General features: G+C 49.8%; 1 protein-coding gene across 4 annotated transcripts in view; it reads right to left on the reverse strand.

Annotated features, from left to right (window-relative positions):
- ARHGAP39 (Rho GTPase activating protein 39) overlaps nucleotides 1–27,736 on the reverse strand; it is a 156,145-nt gene that overhangs the window by 63,918 nt on the left and 64,491 nt on the right. For all 4 annotated transcript variants that reach the window (XM_064441962.1, XM_064441963.1, XM_064441961.1 and 1 more), the window contains exon 2: nucleotides 7,065–7,496. In XM_064441962.1, coding sequence (XP_064298032.1) covers nucleotides 7,065–7,496 — 432 coding nt within the window. The remainder of the gene's footprint in view (nucleotides 1–7,064; nucleotides 7,497–27,736) is intronic.

Raw genomic sequence — 27,736 nt, forward strand, 5'->3', positions numbered from 1 at the left:
TCAAAATGCATATTTTCTAGGTTTGAGGCATCTTTTAAATTTCAGAGCTGCTTTTTTTGGGCTCTTGCAGTCAGAAAATGGCCGCTGCCTGCACCAGGGAGAAGAGTTTGTGTTTTAAAACCACGCGTTTACCTGCAGCTGCCGTGCTCTGCCCCAGACACCCGACAGGACCGATTACCGTCACGCCTCGACCCCAGACAGCTCTGTCGCGTCCCAAGGATTGGTTTGTAAGGGAATACCCCTCAGCTATTTCCGCTCAGCTACACTTAATCCAGGAAGATTTAAGTGTTCCATTTTATCTTCTCCAATATCATGCCCGGCTTCAGAATTGGGGGAGACCTGCAGGAAATAACTTGGGCACAATTTCACAGCAGATGGGACTTTGGTAAAGACCCTCTATTCTCAAAGAGTCCTGCGTGGTGGTCTAAGGAAAGCTCTTCTGATGGTCAGAGAAGGTCCACCTGCTTGTCCTTCAAGCCTCCACTTGTCACCCCTCCCTGGTGAGGCAGGGGCAGAGATGCTGCCTGCTGGTGGCACAGCCAAGTCCTCTGTGGGTGGTGGCATGAGTTCCTCCGAGCAGGTCCTCTCTGCTCCCCCCCTTGAAGCCCTCTCCAAGGATTTCGAGCAACGGGAAGGCTCTGCATGGGCCAATAACCACAGACATTTTCAGACAGTGTAGAAAAACTCAGTGACCTGGCATAAAACCCAGCGGACGTGCCGGCTGCAGCCTGCTCAGAGATTTCACAGCTGTCATGTTATGCTTTGTAAAAAAGCTACCATTTTAAGACAAGCGAGGCAAAGTCTAGGCAAAGACAGAATAAGCAAGAAATTCCGGCTGGGAAGCGCTCTACCTTTGCTGACCACCAAGACAAACCTGCTGTTGAGGGTGTGAAGATGAGCAGACGCCAGCTCACCGGGTTGAGACAACACAGCAGCGCTTCTCACCGCGATCTCCGGAGCCGGATCCGGCTGCTAATTATAGCTATGTGCAAAACCCATCTCACTACAGCAGCGCAAGGAAGTCCAGTGCGACCCAAGCACTTGGCAACAGCACCTTCCCTGTGGATGCAGGGGCTGATGGCATCCCTGACCCGCACATGTGTAATGGGACCAGCCCCAGCTTGGTCCACTGCTGCACCGAGGACAGGAGGAACGGACTCGGAACAGCCTCTGTCATCTTCTACCAAACCAGATGCTCTGGTTCCTAAATCCTCCCATCACTGCAGGGTGTGGGGCACCTCTGAGTGCTAACTCCAATGAGATCGGTTGCTCAAGAGTTGCCCACTTCCCCTGACCTTCCTTTTAAGACCAGACAAGTTCAGGAGGGGAATGCTTAGCCAGCAACCTTGTTGACTCTAAGACTTAATGGTATGAAACTTGGAGCAGGAGGTTCCACCAGACGACCTCCAGAACTCCTTTCTACCCCTGGATCTTCTTGGAAACAAAACCAAGCACTAGAAAAACATCTTTTTAAATTGTCCTACCAAGGAGACTTCAACCATGTTTCTGGTTGAAGGTGATCACTCAACCTGCCCCACATCACCCCGTTTTCTAGATCCAACCCCTCCCCAGCCTCACAAATAATCCGTTTCCTCCTTTTGATGCAAATGAAGCATTTCCAGTCATCGTCTCCAACACACCACGTGATGCCCACATCCGTCCTCATCTCAGGGTTTGTTAGGGTTGAGGCTCAGAAACACCAACCGCCCCACGCAGAGGTGACCCCAAATAATTCCCCCCCACCCTGACATTGGAGATATCGGCCCTGCCTCAGGGTCCCTTCTTGGCTGCCCATGGACAGCCAAGGCTCAGGTGCAGCCCTGGGTGCTGAGACATCAGTGGTCCCAGGAGGGATCTCCAATACCCTTGAGCTTTGCAGGTGCTTGAGCAGCACCCAGCAGGTCTGGCCTTGACAAAATCAGCTCTTTAAGGTCATCCCATCCCTGGAAACATTCCAGGTCAGGTTGGATGGGGCTCTGAGCAACATGATCCAGTGGAAGATGTCCCTGCTTATGGCAGGGGGGTTGGACTAGGTGACCTCTAAAGGTCCCTTCCAACCCAAACCATTCTATGGTTCGATGGTCCCTAAAGGAAAGGGCTGCAGCAGTGCTCCTCATTGAGGAAGACCTAAATAAAGCAGTTTGACCCTCTCCTGGCTAGCATTTATACACCCACCACATCAAAGCCATCGCTGGGCGGGCAGCCGGCCATGCAGCATCAGAGATGTCACCGAAAGCAGGGTTGGAGGTGTCTTGAAAGATCACGTAAGTTCAAGATCTGGCTCATGATCAGTCAAAATTTCACCTCTGCTCACCCAGGGCACCCACGGTGGTACACACCGGAATGCCTGCAAGCCAAAGGTGAGGGTGAAATAAAAAATGCTTCGTCCACAGGGTCTCTGAGAGCCAGCAACTGTCTGACCTCCACTGAGTGGCTTCCTATTCATGCCTCAGGTATAAAGAGGCACGGCACTTACTGCCTCCTTCTGCAGAAGCTTTCATGTCTTCAGGTATTTTAAGCCCCCCAAGAAATGCCTGGTTTGTCTGTGCTGTAACACTCTGTGCCTGAAGCAGCTTTCCTAAGTTTTCTGACTCAGAGAGGTACTGAAACAAATATATTGTATAGCAATACATATTTTTTTTTGTTTGGCTTGTGTCTGGAAGTTCCTTGTGGTCAAAAACCAACGCTAATAGGCAGAGATACCGTGAACGCCGAGAAGCTCCAGGCGCAAACGCCTGGACCGGCTCTGCCCTTCGCAGCTGCGATCACCACAACCGAAAATCAATTTTTAATTTGCACAGCTCACGTTCGGCTTATCTGTCCTGGGCCTGGGAGCATCAGCCACTTCTGGAGATGAAATCTCTGCACTCCTGGAAGCTTTCCTGCAGATCAGCGTAAGCAAGACCTCCTTCTTCGTCTGCGCTTCACTATAGACATCAGAGATGGATAAAACCCTCTCTGGTCGTCCAGCTACAGGCCAGCCCCAGGGCGTGGAGCAAACACCCCATCACAGCATCCCTGGCAGTTGCCTCCAGCATCTCCAGAGCCTGCATGCCAGCCTCTGTTTTACCCGCATTCCACACTGATTTAACCATTTAGCTGCCTGTGATACGCCGGCGCTACACTGATGTTTGTGCAGCTTCCCATCCACCCTGTCCCCGCTGGAAGTGTCACATCTACCAGGCTCAGCCACATCTGCCAGGCTCAACCACATCTCCCCTGCCAACCCACAGCATCTTCCCTTCCCTTGACTCAGCTGCAGCAAAGACCATCCTATTTCTGGTGGGAATCAGGTTGTTTTTGCAGCCAGACCTCCCTCATGGCAAGAGCTGCAAGGACGTGCACAGACGGCGCTGCAGCATCCTCACACCCACCAAGGGCTACCTCTGTGTTCGGAAATCACTCCCTCAATGGGTTCCAGTGACCCTGAAGTCTCAGCAAAGCTTTCCAAGCTTTCCAGCGTGCCCAGCCCAGTTGTTCAGAGGGGAAGGTCATGAGGGAATGTGATTTTTTCCAGCCAGGACATGAGGGGCAAGCGACTTTAGTGTGCTTCCACCGGTGCGGGATGTTTGGCTGAGCTGAAGGGACAGGACTGTTGTGTCACCTCTAGGGGTGCAGGTGGAAACAATCCACTGAGCACAAATATCTGCTCCCTCTAGTGGCATCTGTTTTTTAATTTTTATTTTATTTTTAAAGCTAGGATACCTCTTATCTGCCCTGTGCCAACCCCTGGCAAGGCCAGGGCTACGAATCACCGGGGCTGAAAGGACGTGCAGCCCTCCAGCAGCCAGGAGCAAATCGACCCCATGGCTGCCTTGCTCTCCTCCACCAGCAAAGCCAGCAGAAGATTTCCACGGGTTAAGCCTTTCTATTTGAGAGCCCAGGTGCAGTCCTCCCCCCTCCCACCCTAACCAGCAGCTTTGCAACCCATAATACACCTGCCTAGACCAAACACTGGAAAAAGGGAGCGAACGTGTGGGTGGAGGACAGGAAGGATTAGTGACCTGCAGTGTCCACACTAGCTGCTGCGGGGAATAGACCTTCCCCCAAGAAGCCGCTGATCCTGCACGTGTTCCTGCAGCAAAGCCCAGGGAGATTAAAACCCACCCACTCGATCCCTGTTAACCCTTCACGCTGCTTCGGCAACAAGCTCCTGCTTCACCAACCATCTCCGGGGCTGGATCCCCAGCAGCGGGGCCAGCAGGGCGAGGGAGGGGATTCTGCCCCTTTGATCCACTCTGGGGAGACCCCCCCGGAGCCCTGCGTCCAGCTCTGGGGTCCCCAGCACAGCACAGACACGGACCTGTTGGAGGGGTCCGGAGGAGGGACACGGAAATGGTGCGAGGGCTGGAACCCCTCTGGTGTGGAGAGAGGCTGGGAGAGTTGGGGTTGCTCAGCCTGGGGAAGAGAAGGCTGCGGGGAGACCTTCTTGTGGCCTTTCAGTGCTTAAAATACTTACAAGAAAGATGGGGACAGACTTTTTAGCAGGGCCTGCAGCGATAGGCCAAGGGTTAATGGTTTTAAACTAAAAGAGGGGAGATTCAGACTAGATCTAAGGAAGAAATGTTTTATGCCGAGGGTGGTGAGACACTGGCCCAGGTTGCCCAGAGGGGTGGTTGATGCCCCGTCCCTGGGAGCATTCCAGCTCAGGATGGACAGGGCTCTGAGCAACCTGGTCTGGGTGAAGATGTCCCTGCTCACTGCAGGGGGGTTGGACGGGATGACATTGAAGGTCCCTTCCAACCCAAACCACTGTATGATTTTATCATCTGTGATAAAGCTCTGGAGCGGGTGCAAGGGGCTGCTGTCACCCATGGGAGCACTGAGGACCATGCCTTTCACCAACTTCCAGGTTCCTCCTGGAGCTGCTGTGAGGTCTGGAGAAGACTTAGCGGTGGGGAGTTTAAAAAAACAGAGAGAGAAAACAATGTTCTCACGGGCAACTGGGACCAGCTCAGCCCAAGGGCTGGGAGCACAGAGAACCGTGTTTGCCAGTCACGAGATGAGCTGTCGGCCGTCCCCACCAGGGAGAGGTGACAAGTCCATCCCAGGCGCTCACTGTGTTAAAAATGGAGCTGCCAGAGTAAATACCTAAGAAAGAAACGGAGTCCCTGAGCCCAGCCTGCTGCAACACGGAGCGCTCCACCAAGGGGAGCATGTTATAAAACAGCAATGGCAATCCTAGAAACAAAATGCAATGATTCTGGTCTGCACACCCCAAAATGGGCTCCAACAGTGGTGGCTCCCATTCCTTGTGCCCAGGACGAGTTCCCTTTCCCACCCAAACTCAGGCATGGGAGATGGGATCCCTCCAAATGCGAGCAAGTGCCGGGAACCCCTTCAGGCATGATACAGGCAGCACCTCATTTATTTCTCTTGATGCTCGGCATCATCTACGTGGCTTGCAAGAAGGACTCATGGCAGGACAGGGCACATGGAGGGAGGCGATAAACCACCTGCAGCTCAGCAGCATCGAGCTGGGTGGAAGGAAGAGGAATTGGGCAACTCGGAGGGTGGTGGGAAGGTGAACCCGGGTGGGATGGAGGTGTGGGGCAGCAAGGCAGAGTTAGATCTGGGCAAGAAAAGTGTTCGGCGTTTTGCCATACCTATGCAATGCCCAGTACAATGGCGTGGGAGAAATACCTTCTCCGTCTCAGGTACAGTCAAACGAAGCAAGATGCGGGGTGGGAACCTTTAAATGTCATCCAGTCCAACCCCCCTGCAGTGAGCAGGGACATCTTCACCCAGATCAGGTTGCTCAGAGCCCTGTCCATCCTGAGCTGGAATGCTCCCAGGGACGGGGCATCCACCACCTCTCTGGGCAACCTGGGCCAGGGTTTCACCACCCTCAGTGTAAAACATTTCTTCCTTTGATCTAGTCTGAATCTCCACTTTTTAGTTTAAAACCATTACCCCTTGGCCTATCAAAGGTCAGGGCTTGGTATTTTGGGGATGGGCAAGCAAAGACTGGCTTAAATACGCAGCAGCATACCCTGAACAGAGCCTGGTAGACCTGGCCACCGTGGGAAGCCGTGTCTGCCACCCAGCATCCTTGTAAACGAACATCAAAACTCTCCACCTCTCCAAACAGCACCTGCCTTGCGAGGAAAGATGCCATCCCCACACTCAGTGATTTTATCAAAAAAGCTCAGGGAGATTAAGCCTACCCTCATGGGCTAGACGTGCGGAGGCAAGGCTGCGTCTGAGGTCCCACATGAAAGCACTTGCTGAGCTGGGAGTTCCTGTTCCCATCCTGCGTGGCCATGAGATCACCCAGCCGCAGTTTCTGTGTGCCAGCTGTACGGAAGCAGAACTAGTTGCGAGCAGAAATTGCGCTGCTGATTGCTCGCTGGTGACACTGTTCGGTTATTAACATTGTAAGAGGCATCGTTGAAGAGAATGCAAATATATTAAGTAATGAACCGCCTGATTTGCAGCTTGCAAGCCATAAAACCGTGAAACAAAGCGTACAGAGCAGCAATGCGGACGTCTTGGTACGTCGTCCATATGCAGCTGGACCTTAGAAACTGAGCACTAACTCTCTGTTCAGTTTGAAGCTTCTCCTTTATAAGAGAAATCATCTCTGCCAGGAGCTCCGCAGACCAGTGGGACAACCCATGGTTGCAGCATAAATCATGCTGCCTTATTAGGGAGATTTTATCCAGGGAAATAATTTAAAACCACGCCACTCTCTAAAAAACATGTATTTCAGAGGACAAGAAATTATTTCTCTAATGTACTTTTCCAGAGGGACCATCTAAGTTGCCCCTAACAAGGAGAAACACGTTTCACAGGTGCATACACCTCCTTCTCCTACAATTCTTTTATGGAGGAGCAAACCCGCCCTCTAACACTTGGTGCACAGACCCATGAGCAATCTAGGTAGAAGAACCGTCCATAAAATACCTCTACACCACAGAAACAAAGAGCTGCAGGACAAGGGCTCTGCTCTCTGCCCTTCCACAGCACTGGGAGACTATCAGGGGATCTGAGCTTGCAGTTTTATCGCACCAACTCAGTCGCACGCGCCTGTGATGTGCCGGCAGAGCCAGCCGTGCTTTTACCTTTCCGTTTCTTCCTTCACTACGGCGTACTGGGTTGACTGACGGCTCGACCTCTGCTCCTGCACCTTCTCGCTGCCCTCCAGCTCCTGCTCCAGGGAGGAGCTGGTGCTGCCCTCCCTGCTGACATTGCTGCTCCTCCCAGGGCTGTTCTCCGTGGAAGCCCTCGGCGACTCTGTGTTCTGCTTCAGGGTCTGCAGCTTGGCCAGAGGGATGATATCGCAGTTCTGTGGCCGGTGCCACACTGTCCTCTGCGTGGTGGCATTGTAGTAGTAGAAACGGGAGGTGTTGGGATCGAAGAGCTCCCACCACTGGTTTTCATTCGTGCGTTTGATCCGCACCCCGGCGGGAGGGTCCCACACGCACTCCCCCGTGATGAGGTTGGCGTACATGCGCTCCCGGGTTCGAGGCTCGATGATTTCCACCCATTCCAGCCTGAAGGAGAACAAAAAGAGAGAGAGAGACTTCAACTAGATGATCTTTAAAGGTCCCTCCCAACCCAAACCATTCTATGATTCAATGCCTGCAGCAAGCATCCAGGGAGGCAGGATGGAGAAGAGGAGCGGCTTGGGTAAGGACAGCAACTCTTTCCCTCCCGCAGCGACGCCGAGTCCCGCAGCACTATTTAAGCTAAACAGTATTTGCGAAGGGCTGCAAACCAGTCCCCGCTTTTCAGCTCCCGGGGGAATTCAGCAAGCCTGCAAGCCAGCTAAAATACACGCCTGCGTTACAGCACTCCAGCATTCGCCCCGGCTCACGGCTTCCACCCCGTGAGCCCTCTGCATTTTACAGTCTGAACATTTTGGGGCACAGACCCGGTGGCCCCAGCGCGGTCGGTGTGCCGTTGACAGTAAAGGGCAAAGGGGAGGTGAGAGACCGGAGGGGCAGAGCCCAGCTGGAGGCACCAACCTCGTCATGAAGTTAGTTCTGCAAGACCACCCCGCAGCTCTGCGCTGCCGCCCAGACAACCAAGCCCGGCACCCTTTGTCCATGCAAGACTTGCAGACGATGGCTTCAACCCCCTTCAGCCCAGCTGGAGCGGCGCTGCTCCCCAGCATGAACCCCGCTGAGCCGGCGCCGAGCTCCTGCACGCCTCTGCCAACTCCCCTTCCTTCCGTCTCGATTTCAACACCGGGCAAAGGCGCCAGCTCTCCGGCACGCACGTCCCACCTCCGGCACCTTCCCCAAAACCACCCGCCCCAACACACCTCGACTCAGCGATAACCACAGGCTGCATCAAGACCGAAACCCAACGGTGGGAGGGATGGAGCCAGCGAGGACTGAACAGACCTGACCGTGTCCTGGGCTCCACTACGGAGGAATGGAATGGAATGGGATGGAATATTTTCAGTTGGAAGGGACCTAGAGTGATCCTCTAGCCCAACTGCCTGACCACTTCAGGGCTGAGCAAAGTTAAACCATATTATTAAGGGTATTGTCCAAATGCCTCTTAAACACTGACAGGCTGCGGCATCAACCACCTCTCTAGGAAGCCTGTTCCAGTGTTTGACCACCCTCTCGGTAAAGAAATGCCCCCTAAAGTCCGGTCTAAACCTCCCCTGGCAGCTTTGAGCCATTTCCACGTGTCCTCTCACTCGATCCCATGGAGAAGAGCTCAGCTACACGCTGCTCGGTCCCCACCCTGTGCACATTTCTTGAATTAGGAATCGGTCTCACATTGGTATGTGCATAAAGTATGGAGCTCATCATCAAAATATAGAGCAGAAAATGAGGTTTAACCTTCCTCCCATCACCCCATCCCCTGCTGAGCTAAGGACCAGGCACCATCATCCCAACATGGTGACCCAGCGCGCTCAGAAACATGGCAAAGGCAGGTGTTGAAATCATAAAGCAGTAAACAGAGCGTAGAAATGCAAACGAGGATTAAAAGAAGTCGTAATCCCAAAGAACAGACAATTTAACTGATCTTTCAGATCACCCCAAACACTGCGGGTGTCACCTTTTGCTAAACCAGGGGATGCCCGAGGCTTAAAGGCAGCCGCATTGTATTAAAATTCTTCATTTTCGTGTGGGCTTGTGTAAAAAGCTACAAGTGATGCTCGTATTAAATAAAATTTCCTACTTGGAATTTGTCTGCATTTACAGATCTGTTAGGAAAGGTATAGAAATAGATAAAGAAAAAAAAAAAACCCCAGCGTGCTAAGCGAAGCTTATCAAACGAGGTGGCATTTAAAACTGACGCATTCAGTGAGTCAGACAAGTGACGGATCGCATCTCGCCACCTTTTACTGGGAGCGAGTCCCCTGTGGGATTTTCAGAAATGCCCAATTTGCTCAAGCACTTGCAAGAAAAAGAGTCCTCGGAGGGGGCCACGTACCTGCCCCCGGGCAGGCGGAGACGCTGGAGGCCTGGCCTCAAGCCCTCTGGCTGGTCCAGCTCGTCTCCCAGCTCGATTTAAGACACTGGATTGAAATAAAGGAGCGGGCTTTTCAGGTGTCAGAGGTTCCCAGGTTTGCACAAACATATCTAAATGATGGAAATGTCTCCACCTTTTGTTGTCATGCAGAGGAAAAAGTTGCAGTTAAGCTTTTCCTTGTGGAACAAGAGACTAAATGCACTCGAGAAGTGTAAATCCTCTACCACGCCTCGCCTCATTCTGCAAAACTCAGACCTAACGAGCAGCCTTAATGCCACATGACAGTAGAGCTGGGGGCCAAATCCAGCTTTGCAGAGTTAAATATCTCCTCCAGGATCCCTCTGAAGGCTTTAAGGCGGGTCTGAGCGTCGTGCACCGACCCAGCATTTTCCAATGAAATGATTTTGGCCCTAAATCGACGTCAGCACTTGGCTCCCAGTTTTAACGCTTCTCTTTGACCACCTTGGTTTAAAATAATCTCCACAGGGTTAAGAGCAGCTGCTTCAGCAGGGCTTTGGATCCTCCTACCAAGAAGATATTGGGCTCTGCACCAGGGAGGAATAAAAATGTCCTTCATCCAAGGTGCCTCCAGGGTGAAACGGGAGCTCACGTGCTCCACAGTTACCACAGGGAAGCAAAAATCAAGTAGGCTAGGCTAGGCTAGACTAGGCTAGACTAGGCTAGACTAGGCTAGGATAAGAGAGTGTAGAGGAAAGGAAAGGAAAGAAAAGGAAAAAGGAAAGGGAAGGGAAGGGAAGGGAAGGGAAGGGAAGGGAAGGGAAGGGAAGGGAAGGGAAGGGAAAAGAAAAGAAGGGAGAAAAGAAGGGAGAAAAGAAAAGAAGGGAGAAAAGAAAAGAAAAGAAAAGAAAAGAAAAGAAAAGAAAAGAAAAGAAAAGAAAAGAAAAGAAAAGAAAAAAGAAAAGAAAAGAAAAGAAAAGAAAAGAAAAGAAAAGAAAAGAAAAGAAAAGAAAAGAAAAGAAAAGAAAAGAAAAGAAAAGAAAAGAAAAGAAAAGAAAAGAAAAGAGAGAAAGAAAAAGAAAAAGAAAAAGAAAAAAGGAGGAGAGGATAATAATAGCCCCATGGGGCTTGAAAAAGATGAAGCTCTGGACCCAAAAGAACTGGATCATCACTTCTTACAGCCAGGCTATAAATCAGCCAGGGTAAAGGCCTGCAGCACCCCAAAAGAAAAAGTTAGTATGTTAAGGAAATGTAGGACCCTTTGTCCTAAAGCCCTTAATTTCCTCTTGGTTTTTGCTGCGAGTTATCAGCTTAATAACGTCGGGCAGTGTCTGGGCTACAGGCCCTCTCTCTCTCTGCATCATTATTCTCCCTGCTGTTGGAGAAGAAATTTAGCATTCACGTTTCTCCTTTCTCCCCAGTCTTTTAATTTACTGGGGTAATTCATCAACTCCAGCAGCTCAATACGCCGCACCTTCGCGAAGCAGAGGATCAATAGCCGAGGGCCACCCTCCTCAGTCCTGTGCTGGGCAGCAGAAAGGGAGAGCAACAAAAATCTTCCATCAGATACGCGAATCCGAGACTCATCTGCCTGAAAGTCAAACAAAATCCACGCGCCTGGAGCGCCTGAAGCTGATGTACCTGTGTGATAGCGGATTTGGAGAAGAAAAGACACAGGACTAGGAGACAGGGCTCCGATAAAGGCATGTCTTATTCCAAACCCTATCTTAAGTTTTGCGAAAAAAAACCTCTCATGTTGCGTTCCCCCCCAACAGAATTGCAAACCTCAGGGCTAAAATTCCTGAATATTTGCCCCAAATAAGGTCCATGCACAGTATTTCCCAGGTAGGAGGCCAGCAGTGGGGATAACAGGTAGGTGTGTAATGTGCTGCTGCCGTAGGTTCAGCATAACTGATCTGGGTATCAGATGCAGTCTTGGCCTGGAATTACCATCATTATTTACTGTATCAGCCAAAAACCTCCTTGATGGGTAGTAGAGAAGTCTGCTGCAAGCTCTGGTGGCCAAATAGACTCAGATCTATCTCACCATAGCACCGTGCAGTGCAGTAATCTAAATTTAAATAGCCCATTGAGTATGGTCCAAGACAGTCCAGACCTTATTGCTCTTGGGTTAAAGGGATTTATAACTGAAGCAGGAGAGTGGAAGGTGCCCAGGGAGCCTCGGACTCACGGTGGTGTCTAGAAAACCTCTGCCTCATCATAAAGGAAAGGCTCCAAAAAGCCCCGAGATTCACCCCAAATCTATTTTTTCCCCTTCACTGCCCAGAAAAGAACCCCAGCTGATGCTCGGATTAGATTCCTGAAAATGCAAAGCCAGCTGAAATGAACCCTGGACTTAGTTTAACTTCGTAACCTTATTCAAAAGGCCACGAGAATCAACTGAACTTCAAGTCACAGACGCCTTATTTTGCTATTTAAGGAGAGGATCCTTACCCCGAGATTCCCTAGGAAGGAGATTTGGTTGCACAGCAATGTATTCCCTCCTCCACCCCAGAGCAATACGGGATCGGAGACGTGGCGAGAAAGCCGGGAGAGAACAAATACCCTCCTCGCCTCGTTGCTGTAGAAACCCTGCGAGGACACCCTGCTGTTCAGGCCCTCCGACTCATCTTTTTTCAGTTGTTTCCACCACGCGCCCCATCGGTTTAAATGTCGTGGCACCAGTTGCTGCATATTTAATGCACGGCAACGCCATCTCCTTGGAAACCCTTGGGGGTTTTTTTGGGCTGAACACAGGGAATGCCGAAGGGATGCTCGGGGGATGCTGTCGGTCACCTCCCCATGCAATGAGCGCAAGAGCATCCTCCTGATGGATGGTGGGCGTGCATGGGATGACGAACCTCCCACGCCTGTGAGGTTCAGGCTGCGATGATTAGCGATGGTTCAACAACCCCAAGGCGTGGCGGCCATCAGAGGGCTTACAGCGCTCATCTTGGATATAAGTTGGGTTTTAACGAGGCAGAATTTGTATCATCAAGGTTAATGTGGCCTCAGAGCCATGGAAGCTCTTGGGCAACTTGGGTGTTGCTTGCTGAGTGACTCACTGCTTTATACAGAATCACAGAATCATTAAGGTTGGAAAAGTCCTCTAGGATCATCAAGTCCAACCATCAACCCAACACCCCCAGGCCTCCTAAACCATGCCCTGAAGTCTACACTTCATGCCACGTCTACACTTTTTTTGAACCCCCCCAGGAATGGTGACTCCCCCACCTCTCTGGGCAGCCTCTTACAATGCTTGACCACTCTGGCAGGGAAGACATTTTCCCTCATATCCAACCTAAACCTCCGCTGACGCAGCTCGAGGCTGTTTCCTCTTGTCCTGTCACTGGTGACTTGGGAGAAGAGACCAACCCCCCCCCTCACTACAACCTCCTTTCAGGTAGTTGTAGAGAGTGATTACACCCGTGCCTCATCCAGACATCACTCCAGAAAGCCATTGCCGTATCCCTCCTAACGCCAGAGCAATTAAAGCCATGAGCCAATCCGATCAGATGAAGCTTAAATTTCTAACTATTGGAATTTATTGGTAACTGCAGTTACAAGGGAAAAAATAGCCGAGCAGGCATCTTTTGGTATCAGAGAGTAACGGGGTCAGAAGCCTGCCTTGATTCACTGGGCATCTTGGTCAGAAGGAAACGGCTCCAAGCAAGGACCTCTTGTGTAACTAGAGGGGGAAGATGCTAGAGTTTTGGGATCTTTTAAAACTCTTAAATCCTCCAAGATGGAGCAAACTATGGCCAGGAGGATCAAGCAGCATCAGCTTCACCCAGTCCTGAGGCTCCAGCTTAACACAACAACTCACTGCTCCTTGGCGAGGTTTTGGAGACCTGGCCCAAGCCTAGCCTAAGAAGAGAGAGAGCAAGGCACTTGGAAGCAGCTCTACAGCACTTGGGGTGCTCTGCTCCCCAAGTCTCTCAGCCCTGGGTGATTGCTCCGGCATGGTGGTGTTCCAGATCCAAAGGTGTCAGAGAACCAAAATCCCCCCAGTAGTGCACAATCCCACAAAGATGATGATTCCCACCTTATTTCAACCCTTAACATCAAAATAAAAATAAGAATTAAATTAATCATCAAATCGCAGAAGGGTTTGGGTTGGAAGGGACCTTTCAAGGTCATCCAGTCCAACCCCTGTGCCACAGGCAGGGACACCTTCAAACAGATCAGGTGTCTCCGAGCCCTGTCCAGCCTGACCTTGGACACTTCCAGGGATGATCTATAGTCTGCAATCCATAATATAATCTATACTATGTTGCTTTGATTCTTAATGCCCTGGCTCTGAGCAGGAAAATTTGGTTTATTATGCACTTGTTATTTTACAGGAGCATTTTACTAAAAAAAAAATTGTTTAAGCCACCAGGAAAACGGAGTTCCTTGGTGCCAAGCCTTAGAAAGCCCAGGCCGATGAAGGCAGGCACAGTGCAGCCACAGAATTGCTGAGCGTCAGCAATAACACAGTATTAACTGTAGGTAGATAATAGTTAGCAGAATATCAAAGTGTTTGGGCGCTGGGGCTTGTTTCTGCACTAGTAATTTCACTGCCAATGAACATTTTTACAAAAATACATCATTAACCTGAAAGGTATAATACTTCTTCGCTAACTGGCCTGACAGATGCAGGCAGATTGAAAAAAAAAAATCAGGGCAGGCTACCAGAGGAGCAGAGCTTCTTGCTACGGCAGCTGGAGCTGGCAGAAAAGCTCTGAGTGGGATGGAGTTACCAAAACAAAAAATACCCAGCTTTTCCCACCAAGCAGGAGTTACCTGCTTGGGGTGCAGGTGGCGAGCCGGGGAGCTGTTAAATGGGAACACAGTGTGCCACGAGGGTTGGCCGACACGCAGATCCCCAGCAAGGCATCAAGAGACGAGGCAAACAGCTTCTGCTTCGCCACTGTTTGCTTCCCTGGAAAGCTAAACCACGAAATCACTGTGCTGCCCACGCACGCCGGTCCTCACCCTCCCTCCTCTTGCCTAGGGAGTCACGCTGATAGATGAAGCCCAAAATTGGCAAGCTCCCCCCCAAAATTCCAAGCCAACCATGTTGTAGCTTGACTCCAGTTGTCCTGCATCCACCACACCACAGTAATGGTCCCTGGGCAAATATATTTTGGGATGGTCACAAAACAATTTCCGTTCTCCTCCCTCGCAGGGAACTCAGCTGAACCACATCGCCACGACTTCTGCGCGGGGGTAGAAGAGCAGTTGCTATAGTTCAATGGGCACAGAATCATCAAATTTGGGTTGGAAGGGACCTTTCAAGGTCATGCAGTCCAAGGCCACTGCAGTGAGCAGGGACAGCTTCAACTAGACCAGGTTGCTCAGAGCCCCGTCCGACCTGACCTGGAATGTTTCCAGGGATGGGGCATCGACCACCTCTCGGGGCAACCTGGGACAGTTTCTCTCCCACCTCAGTGTAAAAAAAAGTCTTATTTTTTAATCACTCCTGGAAATCACAAGCCCATCAGCCAGCGGAAAAGCCTTGCAGCCAGCATCTCCGCTCCCTTTCCCTGCCGATCCCTATGAAATGAAAGTTTTGTTTCCCTTTTTCCAAGCCATAAAGTTCAAGTTCCCACTCTCCCGCTGTAGGAACGGACCCCTCCGCTACCCGCAAAGCCAACGCTTATTAACTTCTCCCGACAGCCTCATCATGCCCCCCACGCCATGATATTCCTGCCGTCGACTGGCGCTGCGATAGTTACATCACGTCTGATCTTCGCCGCCTCAGCCCGCTAACCTTCCCCTGACATTGCAAACAAAGTCAGATCCCTTCCCCATCAAAGCAGCACGGCGTTAACACACGCAGCCGACGGCTCTTGCCTGCCGGAGCAGGATTTTGCCTTTTTTTTTTAATTTCATTTGAAAGGGATGGGAAAAGACTCAGGCCAACAGACTACTGATTCGCTTTGATAGAAAAGTTTATTATTTCCTAAGGTGGCTTTAGAGTTCAATCTCTGCCTTGTCAGCACTTTCCTCCTCACTGAAATTACTGCAGATACATGTCAGGACGGAGCAGAGGTCTGTCTTTGTTTTCTCTCACTGTCCTGAAATAGCTATTGCCTAGCAGGGGATGCAGCGCTGCTGGCAGTCACGTGCTGGATTTCTTTCCAGATCCTTACAAGCTGCAAGGTTTGGGGTATTTATGTAGTTACGGATCAAGGCCAGGAGCTGCTGGAGTATCAGGCGGGGATCCTGAGCTCTGATTTTGCCTGACATTCCTCCGTCTCCCCACATTGATGGATGAAAAACGGGACATGAGCTGGCAACATGTGCTCACAGCCCAGAAAGCCAACCGTCTCCTGGGCTGGATCCCCAGCAGCAGGGCCAGCAGGGTGAGGGAGGGGATTCTCCCCCTCTGATCCACTCTGCTGAGACCCCCCCGGAGCCCTGCGTCCAGCTCTGGGGTCCCCAGCACAGCACAGACACGGACCTGTTGGAGGGGTCCGGAGGAGGGACACGGCAATGGTGCGAGGGCTGGAACCCCTCTGGTGGGGAGAGAGGCTGGGAGAGTTGGGGTTGCTCAGCCTGGGGAAGAGAAGGCTGCGGGGAGACCTTCTTGTGGCTTTTCAGTGCTTAAAGGGGGCTGATAAGAAAGATGGGACAGATTTTATAGCAGGGCCTGCAGTGATAGGCCAAGGGTTAATGGTTTTAAACTGAAAGATGGGAGATTCAGACTAGATCTAAGGAAGAAATGTTTTACACTGAGAGTTGTGAGACACTGTCCCAGGTTGCCCCGAGAGGTGGTCGATGCCCCATCCCTGGAGACATTCCAGGTCATGTTGGACAGGGCTCTGAGTGACCTGATCTTGTTGAAGCTGTCCCTGCTCACTGCAGGGGGGTTGGATGGGATGACCTTGAAAGGTCCCTTCCAACCCAAACCATCCTGTGATTTGATGATTCTACGGGTAGACTAAAACGCAGCGGCTGTATCCAGAGATCTCCACCAGTTCAAAAGGCAGCAGCACAACCTACGTATGAAGTCTGAAGAGATGCAGGAGCTGTAGGTAAGCACAGCTAGAGATGGCTGTTCTCACCTGACCTGCTTGATGCATCAAACAAGATCAAAAGCTGTGTGCTTTCTCAGTCATGGAATCAAAACACTGCTTCTGAAGGATTGATTTTTGTTTTAAAAACATCATTTATACAGAAACTGTTTCCTAAACTTACAGCTTTGGCACCTCAGAGACAGCTCTCAAAAAAATCAAAGTGACTTTTTCAGACCAGTTCTCTGAACATAATCAGTAAATCTCAAAATTTCAAACTTTGTGCATGCAGCCACGTCCTCAAGCGCTTACGGACTGCTCACAGCTCCTCCGGATTCAAACCATATTCTTTTCTAGGAAAATCCATTTCTAATTTACATGGGTAGGTAGGACAGAAAGGAACGATGGGGAAAAAAAAGCATAAAAACAAAATTCCGGATGATGAGCTTTAGGGGAAAACACTAAGGAAGCCTTTCTACGTGTGTCAAAGCCTATTCCACTCAACGCAATCCTCAGACATTTTGTATTTATGAGATTGGAAGCTGGATTGGTTTTAAGTTTTTGAGGTAGATACGAGCTCCACTGCCCCAAAGTTAACCGAGTATTTCATTACTGTGCTCTCCGACAAGCTGGGGCTCTGCAGGGCATCGTGCCCTTCAGAGTTGTCATCTTCAGTCTGCCAGACACCGGGACCCAACTACCCCCAAATTGTTTCTTGCCTTTGGGAGATGGCCGTTTTTTACACCAAGAAGTGCTGAGCCTCACCGAGAAGCGTCCCCCTCCACGTGCACACCCCCTTCGCCTTCAGAATAAGCTTCAAGCAATTAGTGCTACGACAGAAGCTCGTTAATGAGACGCAGCAAGTCCTGATCCTGCCTACAGGTTTTTGGGACTGTTTGTATGAAGGAGAGGCGTTCCTTGAGCAGTGGGATGCCGTGGATAAGACCGCTTTGTGTGCCAACCTCCACAAACCCCAGGTCTCCTATGTCTCCGTCAGTCTGCACCCCCCCTGCTGAAAAATTACTGCCCTAGAAGATATTTTTGGGTCCAAAGCCAGAATGATCAATGTCTTGGAAAGACGTGAAAGAGAAGATGAAACTTTTGCCTCCAGGCTCTTAAGTCTAACTCGGTACCTCCGGCTTTTGTTTCTGGTAATAAAGTGTACAAAAAAGACATTCCAGGAAGAAATGGAGCTGCAGTTCTCCGCCCTGGCCATGCTGGAGGAGGAGAGCACGCTGCAAGAAAGGGACAGAGTATAGAAATGTATAAATAACTTCCCCGAGTTGCACAACAACCACCTACTCTGCTCAGAAATGAAAAGAAAAAAAAATAGGAAAAAAAATCCCATACTCCGTCTCTGGCAGCGCGGTTCAACTTGCAGCAGAAAAAGGACTGGGAAAATGAGTGTAAATAAGTGATCCCCAGCAAGGCCGGACTTGTTCTCCTTCGTGCCCTCCAGCCAGCGAGGGCAGCTCCAGGGACCGAAGGAATCGAGGCAGAGCTGAGGAGCCCAAGTGACTTGCTTGGGAAAGGGTGAGACGGCACCGAGCAAGGAAGTCTGGGAAAAATGATTTTCAGGTTAACAGCACTGAGTCGCTACGTTTCACAGAATCATAGAATTATCAAACGGTTTGGGTTCGGAGGGACCTTTAGACGTCATCTAGTCCAACACCCTGCCATGAGCAGGGACATCTTCCACTAGATCGGGTTGCTCAGAGCCCCGTCCAACCTGGCCTTGAGTGTTCCCAGGGATGGGGCATCTCCCACCTCTCTGGGGAACCTGGGCCAGGGTTTCACCACCCACAGCATGAAATATCTCTTCCTTAGATCTAATCTAAATCTCCCATCTTTTAGTTTAAAAGTTTAAACCTTTAAACAAGCGGGATCGTTTTCTTTTCAACACCAGCCTGCCACACCATACGTTGAAAGAGCTTCGAGGGTCCTTTCTCCTGCTGCATGGGGGGATGCTTAAAGGCATCTCAGACGGCTTTTGCTCAGTGCTGCATCGTCCCAGCCGCCCCCTTTGCCGTTCAAAGCCCGATGACAGCGCTGCACGGAAAACCGTCGTGCATTTGAGTTGTTTGGAGGGAATTCGGCAGCTTGAAAGACGAGCGGCAGGACGCTGCGGATCGCTCGCCCTTCTGCAGGCCGCCAGCGAACCAGGCTTGAGAGGTGCCGTTTTGGACCCCCCTGCTCACACGGCGGCTCTGGAAGAGGTACGGACACACGTAGGGGCAAGACGGCACGGCAGAACCGACGGCGTCTGCTCTGAAATTCCCCAACGTCATCTGGTGCCTTTTATTTGCTGGAGATATGAACATGAGATTTGCGACTCCGGAGTAATTTGCAATCTAAATTACAGACACTAAGTAATTCCTGGCCCCGGTTAAACTGGGGCAACACGTATTTAGATACGCCATCGCTGCAGGCGGTTCACTTGAAATGCTTTCTGAGAAAGCTCCTGGGCCGCTTGCTCCCAGCTAGCCAGGCTCTTCTTTGGCACTTCTGGAAGCCAAACCATGGAGGAGTATTTTTGCATAGGGTTAAGCCTCCCAGCTCTCTCTGCCACCTTGACACCAGGAACTACAGCTTTTGCCAGCTCCTTTCTTTTCTGAAGAAATAGATATCTGGATAACCTGGAACGCCGCTTTTAAATATTACAATCGCTACGGGAACTGCAGAGACCTCGCCTAAGACTTTGCTTCTTTGCAAAGGTCTGCTCCAGCAACAAAGGGCGAGTACAAAGGAAATTAGTCTCCCCTAGTCATGGACGAGCTGTGAGAAAAACCTTGTAAAACGCAGAAGGAACAAACCTAAGCGCTGCCATTTGTTCAAGATTTGCTTCATGCGCGGAGGCTGCCTTGCCCACGCAGGGCAGAGGAACGTGCGTCTCCCTCTGATCAAGGGAGAGCATTGTTTCAACGTGCCGCCTCCTCCCCACCATGAGCTGACTCCGCCAGGGACTCAGGAGACCCATGAGGGACGTCTGATGTTCTCCAGCACTGGACCGAGCACCATCTCAGGGCGCCCAAACCAGAAAGCGCATCCTTGCTGCAATTCCCCACTGGGAATCGAAATCCCTGAGATTGGGGATGAGATTCACCACCGGAGATCTCAGGATTAACAGTGAGGAAGAGGCCCTGGGAGGGCAGGAGGCTGCCCCGCAAGTATTTCTGCTCGCAGGCACTCCCACCGAGGTTTCCCAGCTCTTTTTGCCCCCAAGGGTAGATAAAGCAGCGTATAACAACATTAGGTTGTAACCCACTGCCTGATCTAACCCCACCGCTCGCTCATACAAGACCTGTTGGATGAAGCCAAGCATCCTCCTGAACTTCAGCCTCTCTCAGCTGCCTCACTGGATACACAAAATACGTGTCCCGGTAGGAAGACGAGAGTAGGTAGTTTCCATTTCTATCTTTTTCTCTGTTCCCATAGAAACTATAAAATGGAGACAGTAAAAGAAAATTAAAGCTTCAATAAAGGAATCTACTAGGAAATGGCATGTGAGCGGGTGTGGGGAATGGCTAATGGGTAAACAGGGAGAGAAAAAAGCAACCAGAAATAAGGCCATAGAAGACTAAATTCAAATATGAGGTGTGCCCCCACATTAAAGTCTTTCTTATTTGAGGTTAAAACTGAATGAATAAACTACATCAAACCCAGAGGTCAGAACCAAAAGCTTGATGATGTCACGGACGAAATGAACCCTAATGAGATGGCATCCGGCCAGGAGTTTAGGGTGTCCGTGTTAAGACGGTGCTGAGGGTCAGCGGGGATCCCAGGGGAATCCAGAAGCGCTTTTCTGTGCCACCCTCCCTAACCCAGGTGACAGGATTTACTGGGAAGGAATAAACAGGACAGAGACCACATCATCGGGCAAGTCCACCAAGAAGCGCTCACATCTTGCATGTTTGTGCCATTGCTTTAAAAAAAAATATTTTAGAAATTATATATATATATTCTAGACCTAGGAAAGGGTAGGCAGGACAGTCTGGAATGTAGAAGTCCCAAAGGAGCGTAAAACACAGCCAAAGACTATTTTAGATCGGCAGAGACATCGCTGAAAATCCAGTTTCACATTATACCTAAAAAGTAATGCAAAGAAGAGGACTAGGAAATGATTATTCTTTTTTTTTTTTTTTATTCTTCAGGATGCTTTTTATTGGTTGCTCTGGAGTTATCAGGCAGTAGGTTTAAAAGACAAGTAAAGGAAATTACTTTTCATAGCACATAATTAAGCTGTGGAATGTATTCAGCAATGCAGCCAAAACCCATAAATAGGTTCAAAGGAGAATTAGACGAGTTCAAGGAGGACAAGCCCATTGGTAGCTATTAAATAGGATATTCCAAGGTTAGGAAATCCCCAGAAGCAGCAAGACACTGGGGGGAAGGATCGACCTGCTCTGCCCTGGACATTTTTTCCTCTTCCTGGGAAAATCTTTGCTTCAAAGAGTGGAGTTGAAGCCGTGCAAAACTTTTCTACCCCTCCCATTGCCCAATGTCCCATTTTGCATTGATGACTTTGGCATCGTTACATCCCTTCTGGCCTAGAGGACACAGGGATAAGACACCAGCTCGCACACAAAAAACCCCACGGCTTCAAAGGATGGCTTCAGAAAGAGGATAGGATGGATCCGATTTCTTTTCCTCTTATCAGAGCAAGTTTGACTGCCTTCTGGCGAGTACCGATGCTCCCAATCCAAACTTCACAGCGTGAGCGTTAGCTATGCATTATCTCCTTTAAACTCCAAAAAAAAAAAAAAAAAAAAAGCCTAGAAAGCTGCCAGAAAGCAGATAACACAAACAGGCAGAGATGAATCAAGTATCTGCATGAAAGTAGCAAATTTGCCGGGCTGACCTCAAGATTCTCAAAGTAGCTCCATCATTTTTAGCCGGAGGCTTATGTGATCCTATATCTCTCCATACACCCAACTAATAAGTTCTTTAGCTTGTTGGCTTGTTTCAACCAAGCTGGAGAGGTCAAGGTCTTGAGGATATCAGCCTCTAAGAAGTTTTGTTTCAAAGGAAAGAGAATGGCTGAGGACAGAAGGATGCAAATTGTCTCTTTGCTGAGGACAGGAGAGCTCAGCCTGCGCGGTGTGGGAGAGGCAGCAGCAGCAGGCTGAGCTGGCCGAGTCGTTTGCTGCCGTTGCCCGTACAAAAAGGGTCGCAGAGAGAGCTCGAGGGTGCCGAGGGATGAGGTAGGGAGGAAAAAGAGCTGGCACAGTTCCCAGAGAAGGGCCTGGGACACGCAGGATACCCATCCGTGCACCCAGGTATGCAGCCAGCATCCTCTCCGGGATGCTAAGGTTGCATCCCAAAAGCAACCGTGCATTGATTTATAAGTAACTTTTCATTTACTGAAGGCAGTGCCATTCATCACAGACCTCTGCTGAACACCCAAAAAATCCATCAGCCCAGAAGAACTTCATTATCAAGCGTCTGTGCCTTTTTTTTAAAATCTCTAAGGCCGCCTGGGTTTCCAGCCAAACTGGATCCAAACCAGTGGATCCAAAGCGCGTCTTTCCAGCCAAACCAACTAACAAGACGTCTTGAGCTGACTTCTCTTACGCCCCGGTGCTAGGGTTTGCGGGGAAGTCTGGGGACAAGCAGAGTTGGTTTTCCAGGGTGGCTCTTGCCCAGCCTCCAAGGTGTGACCGAGGTAGGTGCTGGGTGAAGCTGCAGCTCCTCAAACCAACGTTGCAGATGGTTTCCACCTTGAAGATGGATCATTTTGGATGGTGGCTTCATCTGTGCTGGCACTGTAAGGACATGCCATATGTGTCTCCCCAAATCAGGTCTAGACATTAGCACAACTTTAGTGGCAGTGTTGTATTCACAAACCCAAATTTTCAGTGCTGAAGTTTTGAAAAATCAGACTGAAGATTACCCAAGCGCTGGGACTTGCCAACACTGAGTCTAATGCTTCTTAAAAAAAACAACCCCAACTTATTTTGCTTTTCCAATCCAAATCTTCAGAGGAAAGATGATTAATGTGTTATTAATAGTAATAATCTCTTTGCAATATTGGAAGTGTGAAATATTAAATGGAATGCTTTGAACTTTAAGCCATTTGCCAAAAGTCTAGGAACAAGCAACAACCTGTAGCAATTCAAGAAAAATCAGGAGTGATCAGAACCGAAGGCAGAAACTTGCCCCCCCCGCCCCCAAAATTTCTGCAAAAAGCGTTTCTGCAAATCTCAGGAGCCCCCATTCCAATTCTGAGATCGTGAAAACATGCACATCGAGGGCTGTATATCAAACACCACGAAGACGAGCTCCCAGCCAGCAAAGTCTATAAAAATATTGGCAAGCACGTTATTTTTTTTCTGCCTCCCCCCCCCCCCCCCCCAAAATCCCCCGTGGCTGCGCGCCCAGCTGTGCTGCTGCCCTGGCAGAGACACTCCTGCAGGCAGAGCCGATGCAGAGGCGGGACCTTCCTGCAGCTCAGCTCAGCCAGGTCTTTTTTTTCTTGCCCATTTTTGCATGGTTTACTCCACTACGACGCTGTCTATGCGCCACCAAAGCGCATGCGCTGAAGTTGGGATGCCCCTTGTTTGTAACGGTTTCACCCCAGGGCACAGGGATCCTGCCTGGTGTATTTACTTCGTCCTGCAAGATCTGCTATCCTAAAAGTAAAAGTTGTTTTTGTTTTTTTAAATGGGGATAAAAAACCCAAACCTGCTTTGGGACAAACAGAAAGGGACAAGACACACAGTGTGGATGGAGGACTGATAAGGAAGAGATGTTTTACACTGAGGGGGGTGTGAAACATTGGCCCAGGCTGCCCAGAGAGGCGGTCGAAACCCCATCCGTGGAAATATTCCAGCCCACATTGGACGGGGCTCTGAGCGACCTGATCGAGTTGAAGCTGTCCCTGCTCATGGCACAGGGGTTGGACGGGATGACCTTGAAAGGTCCCTTCCAACCCAAACCATTTGATGATTCTATGACTGACACCCTTGAGCACAGAGGCAGGAGGCAGCTCTGGGGGCAGGAGGATCAGCATCCCTAAGGATGGGGGATTGATCATATTTAAGGGAAAATAAAAAAGGCGAGTCAGGGGCAGCGGCAGAGCTCTCGCCTGACAGCTGGGCAGGCAGCGGCAGGGCAGCGAGGGAGAGGAGCAGGCAGGCATTCCAGCACGGACGGTGGCAGCTGCTGAATCCCGACCCTCCTCACCATGTGTGCAAGGCACCCTTTCCTTGAATTACTAATTTTTTTTAACTCGTTGATTAAGAAAAACTTCATTTCAATGCAGCTGTAGTTTTAATTTGATCCAATCCTGAAGGACAAAGACTTGAGTTACTACTTCAAAACTAAACAAGGTAAAGCCTGGAATGGAAAAAAGGCCAAGCGCGGATGGGGATGGCAAGCCAAAGTGACAGCCTTACGCCGGTGACAATGGGACAGACTTTAAATGAGCAGGAAATTCATGACTGTGAGCTCCTGTAAGGTGTCACACGACGATATCAACGTCACTGCAAGAGTGGGGTCCCCAAAGTCATCAGGGTCTGAAGGCAGCAGGAAAAGGACAAAAATTCCACCAAACCAGTAAAACTTCACAACCTTTTCTTTGCTAATTCAGGCAGTATCAGAGCACGAGAGGTTAATACCATTTTACAGATTTAATGCGGCAAAATTAAAGCAGTTTCCAGCATAGGATTGCAAGCCTGTAAACACACACCCTTAAATATTTTAACTTGCAGCTGTGGTACACCAGGTTGGCACCCGGTGCCAAGTCTGTCCTTTCACGAGAGTTCCCGTGACAAACATCACCAGGAGGAAAAGGAGACTATTCGGTAATGCCGGAGTACAAGGAATAATCCACAATAAACTAATTTTATCTCTAGCATTGCATGGGTGTCTGGAAAAGATTGTTTTCATGGATTTGCTAGACCTAACCGCAAGTTGTAGAAAGCAAGTCTGAAAGCACACCCTGTGCTTTTGAACTCTGAAATATTTAAGAAACGGGAGGTCTGTGAAAGACTGACTTAGGGGAACTACGAGCACCAGATCTGACATACAGAGAAAAATATGCATCCTCCCCATGGGCTTGCCAGAGCAAGATTAAACATTGGCACAGCTCAGCTGGGGTCAAGCGCCTGCCTTGCAAATACCGAGCACGGTCTTAGGGGTGTTTGTGCTTAGGGCACAGCAGAAAGACCTTGTCCTAACTCATGCATGAGCCTGGACAGTCGCAGAGCAGGGCTGGAAGCAGCAGCTGCTCGCAAGCAGGTGATTCGTCCCATTTTGAGGCCAAAAAGCGGCCACCTGTCATGGCCCTGACATCATTTGATTTCCCATCGCGGCTGGGCTCAGGACAACAGGAGGAACCGAGGAGGAGGAGGGACGGTGACTTGAGATGACTCATGCCAAGCGGGGCTGCAGAAAGCCTGGGGATGAAAACAAGCAATCCTTGTTCCCAGGACGTCAACTCAATTTAACCGTTGCAGTTGCCGCATCCTGTAAATGCAGAGTTCGACCCTAAAAATCCCTGCGATGATGGGACCAATTAGAGCCTGTTAGACGAGATGACCTTTCTGAACAACACAGAGAGATTACCAGCAAGAGCCTGCTCCCACCTAAATATCAGATAACCTCTCAGTCCTACTCTGATAGGAAGAAAACATTAGGAAGCAGCACTCCCCCTCTTCCCGACAGCGATGAGGTGATATTTATAGGACTAGGAGATAATGCTGTAAAACATGAAGTGCTCGTTGCTTCAAAGCACCAAGACGGTAGCCCTAGACAGTAAATCTTATTTAGTGAAAGAAAAGCCCCTCCCCAGCGGAACGGCAGGGAGAAGCTTGCTGCACGCTAGTTGACCCAGCGCAAAACCCCTCCATCCTTTGCAGATATGCAGGAGCAAACCTACAACCACGTACTGGATCTGTGCAACAGTCGGAGTTTCTGCTCCTCACCACTCGTCTGCCCAAGCCCCTTCACTAGTCACTCCCCCCAGCCCTCCCCCACTCCCATGCGCTGTATTTTGCTACCAGAACAAGTGGTAGAAAGCAAAAAGCCTCGACCGTTCCTCCAAACACAAGCACAGACAAAAAGCAGAGGATAAACAGGGGGCGAAATGCCTGCTACCCGCACTGAAACCTGGCCATATGTTCCGCTATTATAAATCACTCCGATAGCATGCCTCGTGCCCGGGCGCAGAATCCAATCGCTCGGCACAGTTGGTGTGAAATCTGTCATTCAGGCTGCCAGGATGATTTAAAAGTGAGTTAGAAAAGGAGGTTGCCCCCCTCTTCCCCCAAACCTTCACCCCATGTAGGAGAAATATGGGCCCGCACCTTCCTGGCGGAGCCATGAGCATCCAGCCGTCATTCCTTACATTACCCCTTCCCCTGCCCTCCTCCAGGACCATTCCTGCTCCCAAGGGGATGCAAATGCCTTGCATTTCAAGAATTAAGTTAATTCTCCTGGGGGTTGCACGCACTTTGTGACCACTCGAAGGAGATACCCTGCGAGATCAGCTTATCTTCCGTGCCATCATTACGCCAGCTAGAATTAATGCAGGAGCAGAAGGGCACCCCAAAACCAAGAGCATCCATGCTATGCAAGGCAGAAAAGCCCAGACAATAACAAAGCCACCTCAGATTCAGACTAGATCTAAGGAAGAAATTTTTTGTGCTGAGGGGGGTGAAACCTTGGCCCAGGTTGCCCCGACAGGTGGGAGATGCCCCATCCCTGGGAACACTCAAGGCCAGGTTGGACGGGGCTCTGAGCAACCTGGTCTAGTGGAAGATGTCCCTGCTCACTGCAGGGGGTTTGGACTGGATGGCCTTGAAAGGTTCCTTCCAACCCAAACCATCCTGTGATTCAATGATTCTATGATGATTTTATGTTTAGGGGACAGGCTAGTGTTGGGTTGATGGTTGGACTTGATGATCCTAGAGGTCTTCTCCAACCTTAATGATTCTATGGTTCTGCGCTGCTGGTAAATCAGGAATTTGAGCATCCAGAGTTTGTATCCAGAGCATCGTGCTTTGAGAGCCACCAATGGATCTGTCCTCCATGAACGCATGTTGCACGTTGAGCCAGTTCTCCCCAGGGGTGCTGCAGAAACCACCCCTCTAAATATCAGCTGTGGAGCCCAAAGAGTTCATACAGGCACTAATGACAGCTTCTTTTGGAGTTTTAAAGGCTGTTCAAATACACCTAGTCCAGGACTAGAGCATTTTATAATCTAAGAGCAAGATGCTATGGATGCACACGGGAGGGAGGACAAAGGTATCAATGAAACCAAGTGTCCCTGCTCAATCTGGGAATCCCATTTGATATTTCTGATACGATGAGAGCCTTCAAGAAAAGCAGTCCAACTTAGAACATGATTAACCTGTTTGGACAAAAAATGGTACTAAAGAGTCCTGGATTCCTACCTCCAGCATGTGCACCTTGTCATGCCATATTGCAAGGCCCCTGCATGAGGAAATAACTGAGCATGGCGCTGGGAAACTATTTTATCCCTTCTACAACAAGCTGAAAAGCAAGGGTACCCTTCTGCACCACACTTCCCAAGATTCTCCCCTTTTCTATCAGCCCCACGTGTAATCACTATGCTTTTATGTAACGTAAACCACCCCAAAAAAGTGCCGGAGCAAAGCAGACCAGCCGTTTCCTGACTTTCCACAAGTGCTCTTGGATGAGATGACAAAGTCAATTTTTATGAAGTGTATGCAGGAAAGCCTATGAGCAAAATTGCATTCTCCTTTCTCTCTCTTAGGGGACAAAAAAACCCAGCTGACCTTAAAGATAAACTGAATGATTGCAAGACAGGCCTAAATAAGCTTGAAACTTAAAAAAATAAATGCCAGCAATACAAGATTGCTGGTGCTAAAACTTGGATATTTAACTTTGAGAAATGAATCAGGGATGTCGATAAATAACATTTCACCTAAAATTGCTACTTTTACACACAAATTGCATTAAATCAACGCGATGAAATGTAACACTTTCATGTTTCACCAGTCCTTGGAAAAAAACCCCAACCTTTGTAAAAGGAAACCTGCCCAAAGAGCAAAACCCCATCCCAAACCGAATAACCCACCACGAGAGAGTGACTTGGCAGGTGTGAGAGCATTTGCTGTTTCCAGAGACTCCTCTGGCAGAAGCAGTGGATTCCTGAGGCTCACACCCTTCGGCAGGCAAACATGACAACTATAGGATAGTCCTCAAAACTTGGCCTGGATGGTCAGCTAGGATGAGGAAGGCTGCTCCCTGCTATAAATTTCGCATACAGTAGCTTCCCGGAGGTCCCTATATCCAGGAGAAAAGGAAACCTCTGCATCCCAACTGGAGCAAGGCCACGCAAAAACAGAAGGAAG

The sequence above is a fragment of the Phalacrocorax carbo genome, chromosome 2 (assembly GCF_963921805.1).
Source record: "Phalacrocorax carbo chromosome 2, bPhaCar2.1, whole genome shotgun sequence".
Taxonomy (NCBI): domain Eukaryota; kingdom Metazoa; phylum Chordata; class Aves; order Suliformes; family Phalacrocoracidae; genus Phalacrocorax; species Phalacrocorax carbo.